The sequence below is a fragment of the Dicentrarchus labrax genome, unplaced genomic scaffold (assembly GCF_905237075.1).
Source record: "Dicentrarchus labrax unplaced genomic scaffold, dlabrax2021, whole genome shotgun sequence".
In the NCBI taxonomy this organism is placed as follows: Eukaryota; Metazoa; Chordata; class Actinopteri; family Moronidae; genus Dicentrarchus; species Dicentrarchus labrax.
Window position 1 is genome coordinate 19,638,957 of NW_026136724.1, and position 13,263 is coordinate 19,652,219.

At 38.6% G+C, this 13,263-nt stretch overlaps 1 protein-coding gene across 9 annotated transcripts in view; it reads left to right on the plus strand.

The window, feature by feature from the left end:
* Window positions 1-13,263, plus strand: part of abcc9 (ATP-binding cassette, sub-family C (CFTR/MRP), member 9) — a 62,880-nt gene that overhangs the window by 41,484 nt on the left and 8,133 nt on the right. For all 9 annotated transcript variants that reach the window (XR_007882478.1, XR_007882480.1, XR_007882479.1 and 6 more), the window contains 9 exons: window positions 127-196; window positions 288-445; window positions 653-745; window positions 2,134-2,236; window positions 2,780-2,893; window positions 3,083-3,203; window positions 5,330-5,460; window positions 7,747-7,825; window positions 12,468-12,576. Coding sequence is in view for 5 of the 9 variants with exons in the window: in XM_051391722.1 (XP_051247682.1) it covers window positions 127-196; window positions 288-445; window positions 653-745; window positions 2,134-2,236; window positions 2,780-2,893; window positions 3,083-3,203; window positions 5,330-5,460; window positions 7,747-7,825; window positions 12,468-12,576 (978 nt within the window). In the remaining 4 variants the exon portion in view is untranslated. The remainder of the gene's footprint in view (window positions 1-126; window positions 197-287; window positions 446-652; window positions 746-2,133; window positions 2,237-2,779; window positions 2,894-3,082; window positions 3,204-5,329; window positions 5,461-7,746; window positions 7,826-12,467; window positions 12,577-13,263) is intronic.

Consider the following 13,263-nt stretch of genomic DNA (forward strand, 5'->3'; position numbering starts at 1 on the left):
TCTCTCTCTCTCTGTCTTGCCAGATAGAAGCTAACATAGCCTTTGTTTAAATGTCAGAGCTAGAAAAAAACACCCAAAATGTGTGCTTTAGATATTATTTGATGCATTTATTTCCTCTGTCTTCAGGTTTTTTGACATCACTCCTCTGGGGCAGATCCTCAACAGATTCTCAGCTGATACCAACATCATAGACCAGGTAGGGAGATGATTTCTGGATCAGTTGCATGACTATGTCACAGTCAGTAGAGGTTTAAACCAACTTCAAACGAAAATTCTTTCTCTCTCAGCATATTCCTCCTACGCTGGAGTCTTTGACGAGATCCACGTTGCTCTGTCTCTCGGCGATCGGGGTCATTTCCATCATCACTCCAGCTTTTCTGATCGCCTTGGTTCCCCTGGCGGTGGCCTTCTACTTCATCCAGAAGTACTTCAGAGTGGCCTCCAAGTGAGTCCACGGTTTATTTGCTGTAGATAGAGCGCATTTTGTTTGTTTTTGCTTTGAAACAAATCTGGGAATTTGGTTGGATGCAGTAAACGGCATCTTCTTGGAAACATTAACTTTTTGGATTTATGGGCATGTTAAATTAGCGTGAAAATCAAAGTATAGAGGACATCAGGCAAGTGTGTATTACGTGAATAATCTCTCTCTCAGGGACCTCCAGGACCTGGATGACTCCACACAGCTTCCTTTGCTCTGCCACTTCTCTGAGACCGCTGAAGGTCTCACAACTATCAGAGCATTCAGGTACAACACACACACACCAAACTTGTCTTTGTCACCTGTCATTGGGGACACTTTATTTAACTGTATCCTGTCTACACCGGACAAATTCCAACTGTTATTTGTGTGAAAAAAGCATATTTTTATCCTGTGTATCTATTTTATTATACCTTTATTTTACCAGGAAGTCCCATTGAGATCAAAACAGGAACACAGGAAATAACTTGACAAGGTGTTACAGACAGATGGTGGGGACAGCTCAGCCTCTTGTAGCCGCGGTGCCAAATGCAAAATGGCAGATACCCTGGACCCAATATTAACTTCTTTTAATAACTCTCTCGTATTGTGAATTTTGCAACAAATAGAATAAAAAACCCAACAGATTCGGTGTGCAAATGCCTTCTAACCCTAAAATAAACCTTGTCACAGCTCTCTCTGCTGTCCCCAGATGGTGGCTGACGGTGTGGCTATATAAAGAGATCCCTATAGCCAAATCACAATGCTGAATTGCATCCATTAATTGCAGGGTCGGTGGTTCAAGCCCCAGCTATAATTTACATTTCAGAGTGTCCTCTCTGAACCACATCTGCTCCCGATGGGTAGGCCAACACCACTTGTGGCTCCTTGAGTGGATGGTGGATGTGTGAATGAGAGGCACATTGTTAAGCCCTTTGGGTGAATGTAGCTGGTGTAATACAGAGCCAGTAGTGGTTGTATTAGTGTTAGTAGTAGAGATAACTGTAGTAACAGAAGCTCTAGTTGTAGTTTTATCGGTGGAAGCAGCAGCAGTGTCCTCTTGTATTTCTGTGTTCACCCTCTTTCCCATCGTTGGTATAATCCAACATTAAACAGCTCTCACGCTTGTGTTCTCCTCTGCTCCCAGAGGACTTCCTCTTCCTCACACACACACACAAATATACAAACACTGAGAGACTCACACACACATAAACAAGCACATATCACACACACACACACACACTCACAGAAACAGTGAATCTGGTGTTGAGACAGATTCTTGGCAATCATTGGTTAGTTCCCATTATCATTATCCTCTGGTCTCCCTCCAAACCAAGTCTGGTTTCGGTGGCAATGATTTACTACTGAACACAGATGATTCGATAGACTGAATAACAGTAAAACTATATTATTTTTTTAATTGGACACTTGTTTATCGTCCTTTTTTATTTCCTGTTTGCATTTTATTTTTTTATTTATTTATTATGAGTACTCCATTTCATACACTGCTTCATTTGTGAGTTTATTGTTTTTAAATATCTATTTTACATTGATTGTAAAGAGTTTTTGGCCCTGTTGACTTCCAGAGAAGATGCTGTCGGATGGCGATCAAAGGCTCTTGGAGATTGTTGAGAGATGTGTTGTGTATCTTACGTGTGCTTGAATCTTTGTTTCAGACACGAGGCTCGTTTTAAACAGCGCATGCTGGAGCTGACAGACACCAATAACACAGCCTACCTGTTTCTGTCTGCTGCCAACCGCTGGCTGGAGGTCCGAACGGTGAGGAACTGTTTTTGTCTCAAATGGCGGGTTACTGACTTCTGCAGAAGCATATTATCGTGTATGTTAGATACAACTTGGCAACAAGAAATAGTTTTCAGGAATTAAAGTAGCACTACACATTTTAGATTGGATCGATGAAAGGAAAGTGACCACAGTCAGTGGCTGAACGAGTATTGAATTAATGGAATATATAAAAGGAGGAAGATATGAAGCTCATTAATGCTTCAGACGACTATACCGACAACAGTAGGATCCCTTTCTGAGCACTTTGATGGACGATACTGTGGTATACAACTTATTAAATGCTCATTAAAAACTTTATTACCTGAAACATACTGACAAACGGTCTTTGGCACTGATGGCGTCTCTGAAGTTCTAAATGATGTCCTCTTTTTTTTAAACCAAAGTATGTAGAACATTTGTCTCAGTGTGGATGCTCACATCATTATAGTTACTGTTCTTGGTGTGGATGGCCTGTTATACTAGTTTTATTAGTGGTGGATATGTTTGTGAGTAAACCCTTCCTCCTTGTCTGTGCAGGACTACCTTGGAGCAGTGATAGTGCTGACAGCAGCAGGAGCCTCCATCTGGAGTTCACTCTATAATCTGCCTCGTGGAGGCCTGGTGGGCCTCGGACTCACATACGCCCTCACTGTGAGTTTTACCTTTAAGGGTTCTCTGGTCTCTGGTCTCTCTCGGGTCTCTGGACTCAGTTTGTGAAAGCTAACATCCTGCCATGCTGTCGCTCTGTGAACAACGACTCAGAGTCTTTTCAACTGGAGGCTTTTTTGGGGGGCAGCCCTGATCTTAACAATGGAAACATGACCCATTGTCTTTGTGTAGGTCACCAACTACCTGAACTGGGTTGTAAGGAACCTGGCGGACCTGGAGGTCCAGATGGCAGCTGTGAAGAAGGTCAACAGCTTCCTCGGCACAGAGTCGGAGAACTACGAGGGATCTATGGGTAACTGAGTTCTTCTTATCACGCAGACATTCACCAACATGATCCAATCTTATTATTTACACGCAATCCTGAAGTGAAATCATCACATTTTTTCTAATATGTCTGCTATATTTGCAGAAACCTTTCTCTGGCATCAGTAGAAAACAAGGGATAAACTGTAACATCTGCAGTACAACAGGATAAAATGAATAAATCCATTAAGAGTAACTTTACACATATATTTAGACTTTATATTTTGCACACCAGACGTCAATATGATTTTGTTTTCTACGTACAAAGAGATGAAGATGATCGCTCCTGATTTATAGAATGGAACTGAATGACCTGATCTAAAGATAAACCAGCTCTCAGTGTGTGTGTGTGTGTGTGTGTGTGTGTGTGTGTGTGTGTGTGTGTGTGTGTGTGTGTGTGTGTGTGTGTGTGTGTGTGTGTGTGTGTGTGTGTGTGTGTGTGTGTGTGTGTGTGTGTGTGTGTGTGCGTGCGTGCGCGTGTGTGTAGTTTTATCTTAAGAGTCCAGAGGTTTTGGGTTGTTTTATGGGATGCGCTGCTGTTGCTATGGTGAAATACAAATGCCGCTGGAATTTGTTTTTTTCCTGGCAGGACAGATAACAAAGCATGGAGACTTTTTGTGATTTAACTTTTAATCGGGGTGGTGCCACTGAGATTACTAATGTCGAACCAAACCTTTTAAAAAATCTTGAACAAAAAATGGGAAAAAGAACTCAGACAGAGCAGCTATTTCTGGAAACATAATAAAAAACGAGGTTCCTGAGGTTGAAGGATGTCTGGAAAAAATACAAGAAGGTAGAAGAGTGAAAAGAAACTGAGAAAGAAAAAGACTCTATTAAAATGTTAGAAAAGTGCAGTTAAGGACAAGGTTTCCATCTCTGTGTCTCATATAATAAGTCATTTGTCTCATTTACTTTTTATCTCAACCTTTTACAGTAAATGCTCGTTGAAGCCATAAAACAATCCCAAAACCTCCTGAGTGACAGAAAACAGAGAGATTCTTCCTCTCTGACATCATGGAAGCTTCCAGCGAATTGATAAAAGTAGAAAAATTCTCCAAAGTTAGGGAGGGGGCAAACAAAACGAAGCCTGCATTAGCAGAACTATGTAATTCTTATCCTGTCAGTGTAGGAATATGAATAATGTGGCACACAGGCACCGGTTTAGTAACAGGGGCTCGGTTCAACCTCGAAAACGGTTGTAAATTGTCCACTGTGGTTCTGGAGAGAGCCCCACATGACACTGGCATTTTTCCAAGCATAGAGATTTAAACAAAAGAGCTGCATTGTGGGAAATGTAGGATCTTGAGGGAAATATCTCACAAACTATGGATTGACAAGAGATTTAGTTCAGACCTTCACGTCCCCGCCCAAACTTTTTGTGTGCCATCATCAGTAAACAATTTTAATTGGTCCAATACTTTGATTTATGTCCAAATACCTGTTAAACTACATTCCCCTCACACACAGTTATGCTTTATTTTTTTCTACTAAACTAAGACGCTGAACATTGAAACAACCGAATGAAAGTGCAATTTTAAATCACTTGAATAATTATTAGTTAATTATTGTGTAATAGTCATTTTTAAGGTTTAAATATCACAGTTTTAACAAACCAGTGTGAAGGATTTAGTGGTACCAAGCTGTGAAGTTGCAGATTTCAACTAACTGAACACCACTCGCGTCTGTATTTGACTACGGCGGCCACGAAAAACACAAAAAGTCCTATCTGAATATTTCTATATTAAGGTGATTATACACTAATGAAAACATACCTATAACTATTATATTCCATTTCTACCAGTAGATCCTCCTCCACGCTACACACTGGACCTTTAAATAATACAACTATTACTGTTGTTATTATTACTGTTGTGTTAGTGGGGAATTTCAACACTTTAATACGAAATCTTTAACACTGTGTATCTTCAGTGTTATGACTTGGTCCATACGGTCTATAAGCTCCTGTTTACAGCAGCCAGGGCTGTAACATAGACAACTGGCACGCAGCTGGTGGTCTGCTCTTTGTTGCGGTTATCTTAACACTACAGACGGCGTTTTCCAGTGTTTTTTGGCCTGCAGAGAGGAATAAACCCGCCTATGTTTCTCTCCCTTCAGGCGCCTCTCAGGTGCCTGAGAACTGGCCCCAGGAAGGTGAGATAAAGATCCAGGACCTGTGTGTGCGCTACGATCCCATGCTGAAACCGGTGCTCAAACATGTCAACGCATACATCGAACCAGGCCAGAAGGTAATTAACAGAAAGCTGTGAGGAGAGTGGGGCATGACTGCACTGAGTTACACCTAGAATGGTTTAAAAAGGCAAACACTGAGCATTTCTGCTACAAATATGATCTCTGATTGTTCATTTTGAGACTTAAACTTTTAATTGAAACTCTGATAACACTTTAATCCCCTTTGTTTAGCATTTATAAACACTAAAAATAGATATAAATATACATAATATATAAATATACAAGTAATACATGGCTTATGATCCACTATAACAATGCAGATATAGGGATATTGTTATTTTAACTTATCTGATGAATAAATATTATATTATTACAACTGTGCTTTACTTTATTTATACACCAGCCTCCACTTATAGGTGCCCAGAAAACTAGAACTCCTTCAAGCAAATATGATATGGGAATTTGATCAATTATACTTTTAAATTAAATTATACTTTTTCATTGATAACAAAAACACCCCTAAAAAAAAACATATACTTGTCTTATGGGCTGAAAAGTATAGAACTGTTATAGAAGAAGAAACTTGAGAAACTCTCAATGAGAAATTGCCAGAGCAGCATTGTATTAATCCATGTGATGAAGCAACTGTAAATGGCAGGCAATTCACACACTGTTGCTGGGAAAGAAGGACCTCACATCACACTGAAATAACAAAGTGGTGAGGCGTCCATAGGCAGAAAGAAATGTTCAACAGAGAGCCAGAAGAGAGGGACAGGAGGAGGTAAACACAGTTAATGAAAGGATGACTCACAGGAGGATTTAAGGGGGAAGATCTTGAGTTTTATATACACTGAAATATGTATATTTAAATTATTAAACATTTTTAAAAAAGGCCAACATGGCAGCTTGTTTGGAAACTTCCTCTCATGTTACGAAAATAGTTCACCAAAAATGTGTTTCTGAAAACATTTTAAGCGAGAAATATGTCCTTCAGTTGTCTTTATTTTAGATTAGTTTAAGTTTTTATGAGTTTCCAGAGGCGGAGAGTTTTGCATAAAGCAGCCGATACTAGTACTTTATGGAAAATAAGGAGTAGCGGATGCGGCACTACCAGAATGCATTGCACGGCTGCTCACATAAACAATGAATTGAAAATGTGGAAATGACTGATCCTGTGGACACGTACTTTAAAGCAGAGGTCTCAAACTCTTGGCTGGTATTGCCATCTCATAGTCAAAACCAGCCTCTCTTACAAAACTAACATAAAAGCATAAAATATTCCTGTCTTATCAACCCTTTGCACGTATTTGGATAATAATAATGACCTTGTGGTGCAGATAATGTTATATTTTTTACATCATGACCAAGGCCAGACAGGAAATGACACTTTTGCTGACTCAGAACATTTCTGAAGTCTGGTGAAGAGCCAGCAAGACAGTCACTTTGCTTTTACACTGTAAAACCAAGTAAGTTAATGTAACTCAAAATAAAGGTTGAAACTAATTACATCAAACATTTCTAGTAAAACTAACTTAATTTGTTAGTTAAAAAAACATTCTTAATCAAGTAGCATTTTTATTTGTACTGTGAAAACAAAATATAGTAAAAAAAGTACTTAATCAGTATTCTGTAACTTATAAAACTAAGTTAGTAAATTGCTTAATCAAGAATCTTTTTGACTTAAAAATTTAGTTTGTGTTGCTTAAAATGTTCCAACAGTTTTTCTTTTAGTTAACTTATCGCATTACACCGTTGTTGACATCCAGTTTTACTTCTAGACTAAAATAAATGGGTCCAAGATGTGCAGTTATATTTCAGTCTTTCATATTGTGTAACTACCAAATGGTAATGTTAGCTCAGAAGTAATTGAATGCTAACATTACCGTTGTTTTACCTTGAAACATAGTCTGATGTCTCTCTCTGGATTTTCACTATTTGTTGTCTGTTCAGTTGCTGATCAATCGGAAAGCGGTGAAATAATAACAATTTGTCAGATTCCCTATGTTTATACGACGTGTGACCTGGACCGCAGCAATACGACTTTATTCTTTTGATAAGAGCTTCCCACCCTGAGCTGCAATATCGTTGTTAATATTGCTTAAATTAACAGGTACAGTCTAGAATCTCAAAGGCTAATAAGACGACTGTGGATTTTGTTTAAATGTGGACTTTTCCTTTGAAGTCACAGCCATGTGCCTCCAATAAACTGTGAACTGACACTTGGTGACCAAACTCGGTCCACACTCAGCATGTAGCTGCCACTCTGTTATCACACAGGTGTCCGATGTCTCGCCGCAGTGTCACAAGTGCAGCTTATTGACTCTCTCTCCTCTTCCTGTTAGGTGGGAATCTGCGGTCGCACAGGCAGCGGGAAGTCCTCTCTGTCGTTGGCCTTTTTCAACATGGTGGATATCTTTGAAGGTGGGTCTGTCTTCTGTCACACTGTTAACCGAGAGAGAGAGCTTACGTTGTTTTTTTTCCACTTCTTTCATCTTCGTTTCAGCTTTGGTTTCTATTCCTGCAGCCTCTCTCTCGTCTTTCACTAGTTGAGTATGTTTATGTCTCATTAAAGGGGATGATTCTGAAGATAATGTCTTGTCTGTTTGGGAACACAGCCTGAAGGATTTCCCTCAGGGTTGCTGCCTTGAGTAGCTCTTGACCCCGAGTTCTACTTTACCCCAAAAACAACATAACGCTGTTGGTCCCTTTTAAATGTTCCTTCTTGGTCACTTCCTCTGATCCACTTACAAAATAATAAAGATGTACTTTCAAATAAACTGGACACTTATGCCTTTTAAAATGATTGAATAGATCATATGATAGTTGGAAAAACCTTTGCAGACTCTGTCCTACAGAGGCAAACCACAGTAACTACAATTTTGGCCAGTTTTAATCTTGTGACACATTTCCTAAGTTCAGTCTTTCTCCATCTTGGAGAAAAAACTATGTAAAAATAAGTTTAGTGTCAGTAAATCCTGATTGTAGTAGCTAATAATAATAGTTTAGATATTACTGTGCTAGCTAGCTAGACAAGACACGCTATTACTGTGGCAGTTAAAATAAATATGTTAAAATCTACACATGAAACAATAAGGAATACAGATTTAATGTAATAAGACATCAAATTACATATAGATTTTCTCAGGAAGAAGACACTGAGACTGTAAGTCAAATAATTGGTCGTGATATTTAAGCCATGAAAACACATTTGTTTCATTGTTAGTTGTTGTAGTTACTGCGGTTAACCTTACTGGTGGACAAATACTTTTCTCTGTTTGTTAGTCACCATGCTGGTTAGCCGAGGTGACGTACTCACTGAGAATGCCCTGTCAATCACAAGGTAGCCCCGCCCTAAAGCATACCCTGCTTTCTGGTCTGTTTTACTCTAAATGGGACCATCAGTTACTAAATGAACATCATGCTGTATGGAAGAAGACTTGAAACTAGAGACTGAGACCATAAACTCACCAGGAAACTGTTTACTGAGCTCATAAATCAACTGAGAAGTCGGCTCATTTCTCCATAAGACTGCATGGTAATGGAGCTGCCCCCTGCTGGCTATTACATAGAATGCAGGTTTAAGACACTTCTGAGTTGGCTTCACTTCACAAAACCATCATAATTCTTTTATATTAATTATACTCAGGTATCATGATGGATCTAGCAATTCCTGAATGTTGTATTCCTGCTACATGTAACGCTTTTAACTGAATCACCCTTTTAGTTTACAGCTCCTTTCTAAAGTGGTAATCATAAACCTTTTCAGTTTGTAAAACAAACTGTATATCTACTCCCGCTTAGTTTCTCTTGCTCACTGCAGCACATTAGGAATGTGGCCTACCCATCTCTTAGACCCAGAAATTGTTTAGTCTCACCTTTACATTAAGAAACATTAGACTGAAATGTTTATTCCACAGTGATGACTGCGTGATTCAGCTGAAGTGTTGGCATTAGGGGCTTTAACTCGACTACAACTGGCCCCAACCTGGCTGTTTCTTTGTTCACATCATGTTATCATTATATTATATTTTCAACCTTTTTAAATGAACTAAGCTAAGGCTACAAATTATTTTTTTTATCAGCAAAGGGGGGAATAAAGACAGCACAAGCCCTCAATTATTAGGTGATCAATTTGATATAAAGATCAGAAAAGTAAAATCTACTAGACTCTGCTCTGACAGTGGTTGTCATCTAAGCTGTTAGGACACACAAAGCAGTCACAACATGAATCTGTGGAGATTATTTATACAAAATAATAGGAAAAAAAACATATAGTTTTTTCTGACTTTTCCCTAAACTTTTTATTGTCAAATACCGGAAAGTTTAACATTATCAGGCCTCTAAAAACTATTCAGAAGTCTTAGAAGTCTTAGTCAATATGGTTTTCTTGAAATAGCCCCTAATGTGTGTCTTTTTAAAATAGATCATTTTATATTTGTGATTCATTTTTAAAGATTTACATCTTCTGTAGCAGTGCTGTAGCCACCTTTGTTGAGTCGAGAGAGTCCAAAGAGGTTAGAGTCCAAGTAAAGTCCAAGTTGGTCAATGTCAATGCCCGTTCTACGTGGATACTTCTGAACAAGTGCCCTTCATTATTGGTTTTGTTTTGTTACTTCATAAAAAACATATATGGCTGGATTTGGTCGAGTCCAACAAGTCTTAGGAAAGTCAGAGACACATCTCAAGTACAAGACCAGATTCGAGTACTACGGCACTGTTCTGTGAGGGCTGAGAGACGAAGGCAGAACAGGGAAGTCATAAAGTTTTGAGAGACAAAGTCAAAGTCAGCTGCAGACAAACATGTGACGCTAACTACAACCAAACACAGTCTGATTTAATTGCAGAGACAGAATAAATAGAGATATCGTAGTGGATTAACTGTGGTGTCCCTCAAGGAGCCATCCTTGGACCTCTATTGTTCTCAATGCTTCCTCTTAGCCAGATCATCCAGAACTCTGGTGTTTCCCATCACTGTTATGTGAATACACAACTTTATGTTCCTCTACGATCCAGTAACTCCCACAGTTTAGATTATTTTGTTGCATACTCAATTCTGATAATGTACAGCAAGTGGGTTTATTATTGCGAAATAATCCTGCATCAGGGTTTATTATGCATCAATGGCCAGTGTTGCTGTACATTATCTCTTACTTAGTTAATGGGGTTTTATCATTATACTCCCATCATCTAACATTTTTTAACTTTATTTTACCCCTATTATTTATTTTCTGTGAAACACTTTGTAACCTTGTTAAGAGAAGTGCTATATAAATAAACTAAAGCACTTCTGGAGGTAAATTAGTCGTCTAGACTGTCTTCAAACACGTCCGCTATCCACCCTGTAGTATAGTGGTGTGTATTTATGTTGGAGAAAACGTTTATTCAACCATCCCTTTTTTGCATTTCAGCTTTCTTTTTAAACACTTGTGCAAGTCTCTCTAAGTGAGAACCCGAAGCTCTTTTTGTTCTTTGTGTGTGTTGAGGAGGACCTGAAATAGACTCTTCAATCAGAGGATTTAAAATAAGGACATAACAAAAGACATGGCCCATTTTCTTGCAGTCACTTCCAGCCTCTGTGTCATATTTCTTCAAGACGGCGGCCATGAAGTCTTAAAACAGTCTTTTTTTATTTACTGGATTTTTGAAAGCAGGCTGTAATCGTCTCATTCTGTTTTTAGTCTGGATGAAGACTAAAATGAAGAGGGCTCTTAGACAGATTATTCGGACAAAGATGAGATTACACCGTCACTTTTTCCATACACACACACACACACACACACACACACACACACACACACACACACACACACACACACACACACACACACACACACACACAGCTGGGCAGACATTTCATTTAACAGTAAATTAAGACATGTGTGTCAGCAGCATTTCCTTATAAAGCAGTGAAATAAAACCAGAGCAGCGTCCTGATGATAGCTCTCCTGACTGAACTGTGCAGAACATTTGATTGATTATTATGACCCTGGAAATATAACATTGTGTGCAAAATGAAAGTATTTGCTCATTGTGAACTAGCAGAATAGTTTAAGTTTTAAAGGGGAAATTTAAGGGGATCTTTTCAACTTAAAAATAGCAAATAAAGGAGAATAAGGTAATGTTTTACAACCTTACAGGAAGAATTGGCCACAATACTGTTTTATTGATCAGTAATAATCGGTGAGTTATCACTTGACCAGGTGTAAACCTCACAAACTCTCACACATACATATATATCATACATATTTGCCAGAAGTAGTGTTTTTAGCTTAGTTTATTATCTCTGCCTCTACCTCTCTGTGTGCACTTTAATAGTTTAATGGTTTAAATTGCAGGCAGTTGTAGCCTAACGAGAAGGGAGCGCCATAAGTGGTGGCTGACATTCTTTCAGTTTTAAGTAGTGCTGAAACAATATGTAAATGAATCAATTACTGTAAAAAAAATTATAATATTTTTAATCTCATATATTTTTAGATTTTTAGATCATCAGCAATCTAAAAAATACCTAAAAATCAGCTAAACAAACCGCTGCTGGTTGAACAAACAAGTCATTTGAAGGCTGGGCTCTGGGAAACTGTGATGGATCATTTTCACATTTTATAGACTAAAGCTGCGTCTGCTTCATAAAAATCGAGGATAAGTGACAAATATACGTCTAATCGTGTCTTTCCATTGAACTTGTATTCAATCACGGCACCTCTTAAATTCAAGACCACGTTCTTTCTGAACACGCAGTGTGATAAATCAATGGAAAAAAGATATTAGCATGTGGAGATGTGTGTGTGAATTTACCATCACTTATGGTGAGAGACAAGTTAAAGCAGCTGTTTATCAAATGTTTCTGTGATCAGCTGGAGAAACCATTAACAATAGAGAATGGGAAGAACCAATGAGGTTGTGTCACTGACATTGTGTGTTGAAAATGTTTCAAGCAGTATCTGTTGGGTAGTGATAATTACTGTTGCACCTGAATGCATCTGTATGCCTTATAGATATGGAATAATTGTAATAAATGTTGCATTTCCTGATTCTGTATATTGAGCATATGTTTTCTTACTTGCAGGGAAGATCGTCATTGATGGGATCGACATCTGCAAGCTTCCTCTGCAGACACTCAGGTCTCGACTCTCCATCATCCTCCAGGATCCGGTGTTATTCAGTGGATCAATAAGGTACACAAACACACACTCACACAAAGCTTCAGGGCATCCTGTTTAATAACCTGTAAAGTATCATCATGTAAGGTCTTGAGATTCACTTCCTCTTAATGTTTTCATCCTTGCTGCCTTTTCACCATGAGTGCAAACAACTTCCTGTTTCATTCTTTTATTTGTGTGTCACCAACTATAACGCTGGCAGAAGAACTGTAAATTATGTTGACAGGATTCTTAGATCATGATGAACCTTTGAGGCTTCTTCGTAGCCTGGTCTGTACTCCAAATCATCCGTCTAAAGCTAAAGAGGTTACAAAGTTAGTGCTGACAACAGCCAGGACTGCCTCTCCTTTGTGTGTATTTTTAGTTTGAGTTTCCATAAAGATCTAGTGTATATAGTAGTACGTACACTTCAACTTTTAATATCAAGTCCTGTAGGATGCCCATTTATCTTAGAATATGGATAGTAAACAGTAAAATTATTTTTTTTCATGAAAGAGACCCTTAATGAGAGCTTGCATTGAGTCACAACAGCTCATGGAACAATGGCAAGTGAGGAAGTGACTTCAGGACTTTGGCTTTTGAAAGCGAACCATAGCTGGGCGTCTCTCTGTTGAATTAACCACACTGGAAAATATAGTGCTGAAACACCAAATTATTAAGAGCCAAAGCAACAAGTGAATAAGTAACTAACAGAAAAATGTT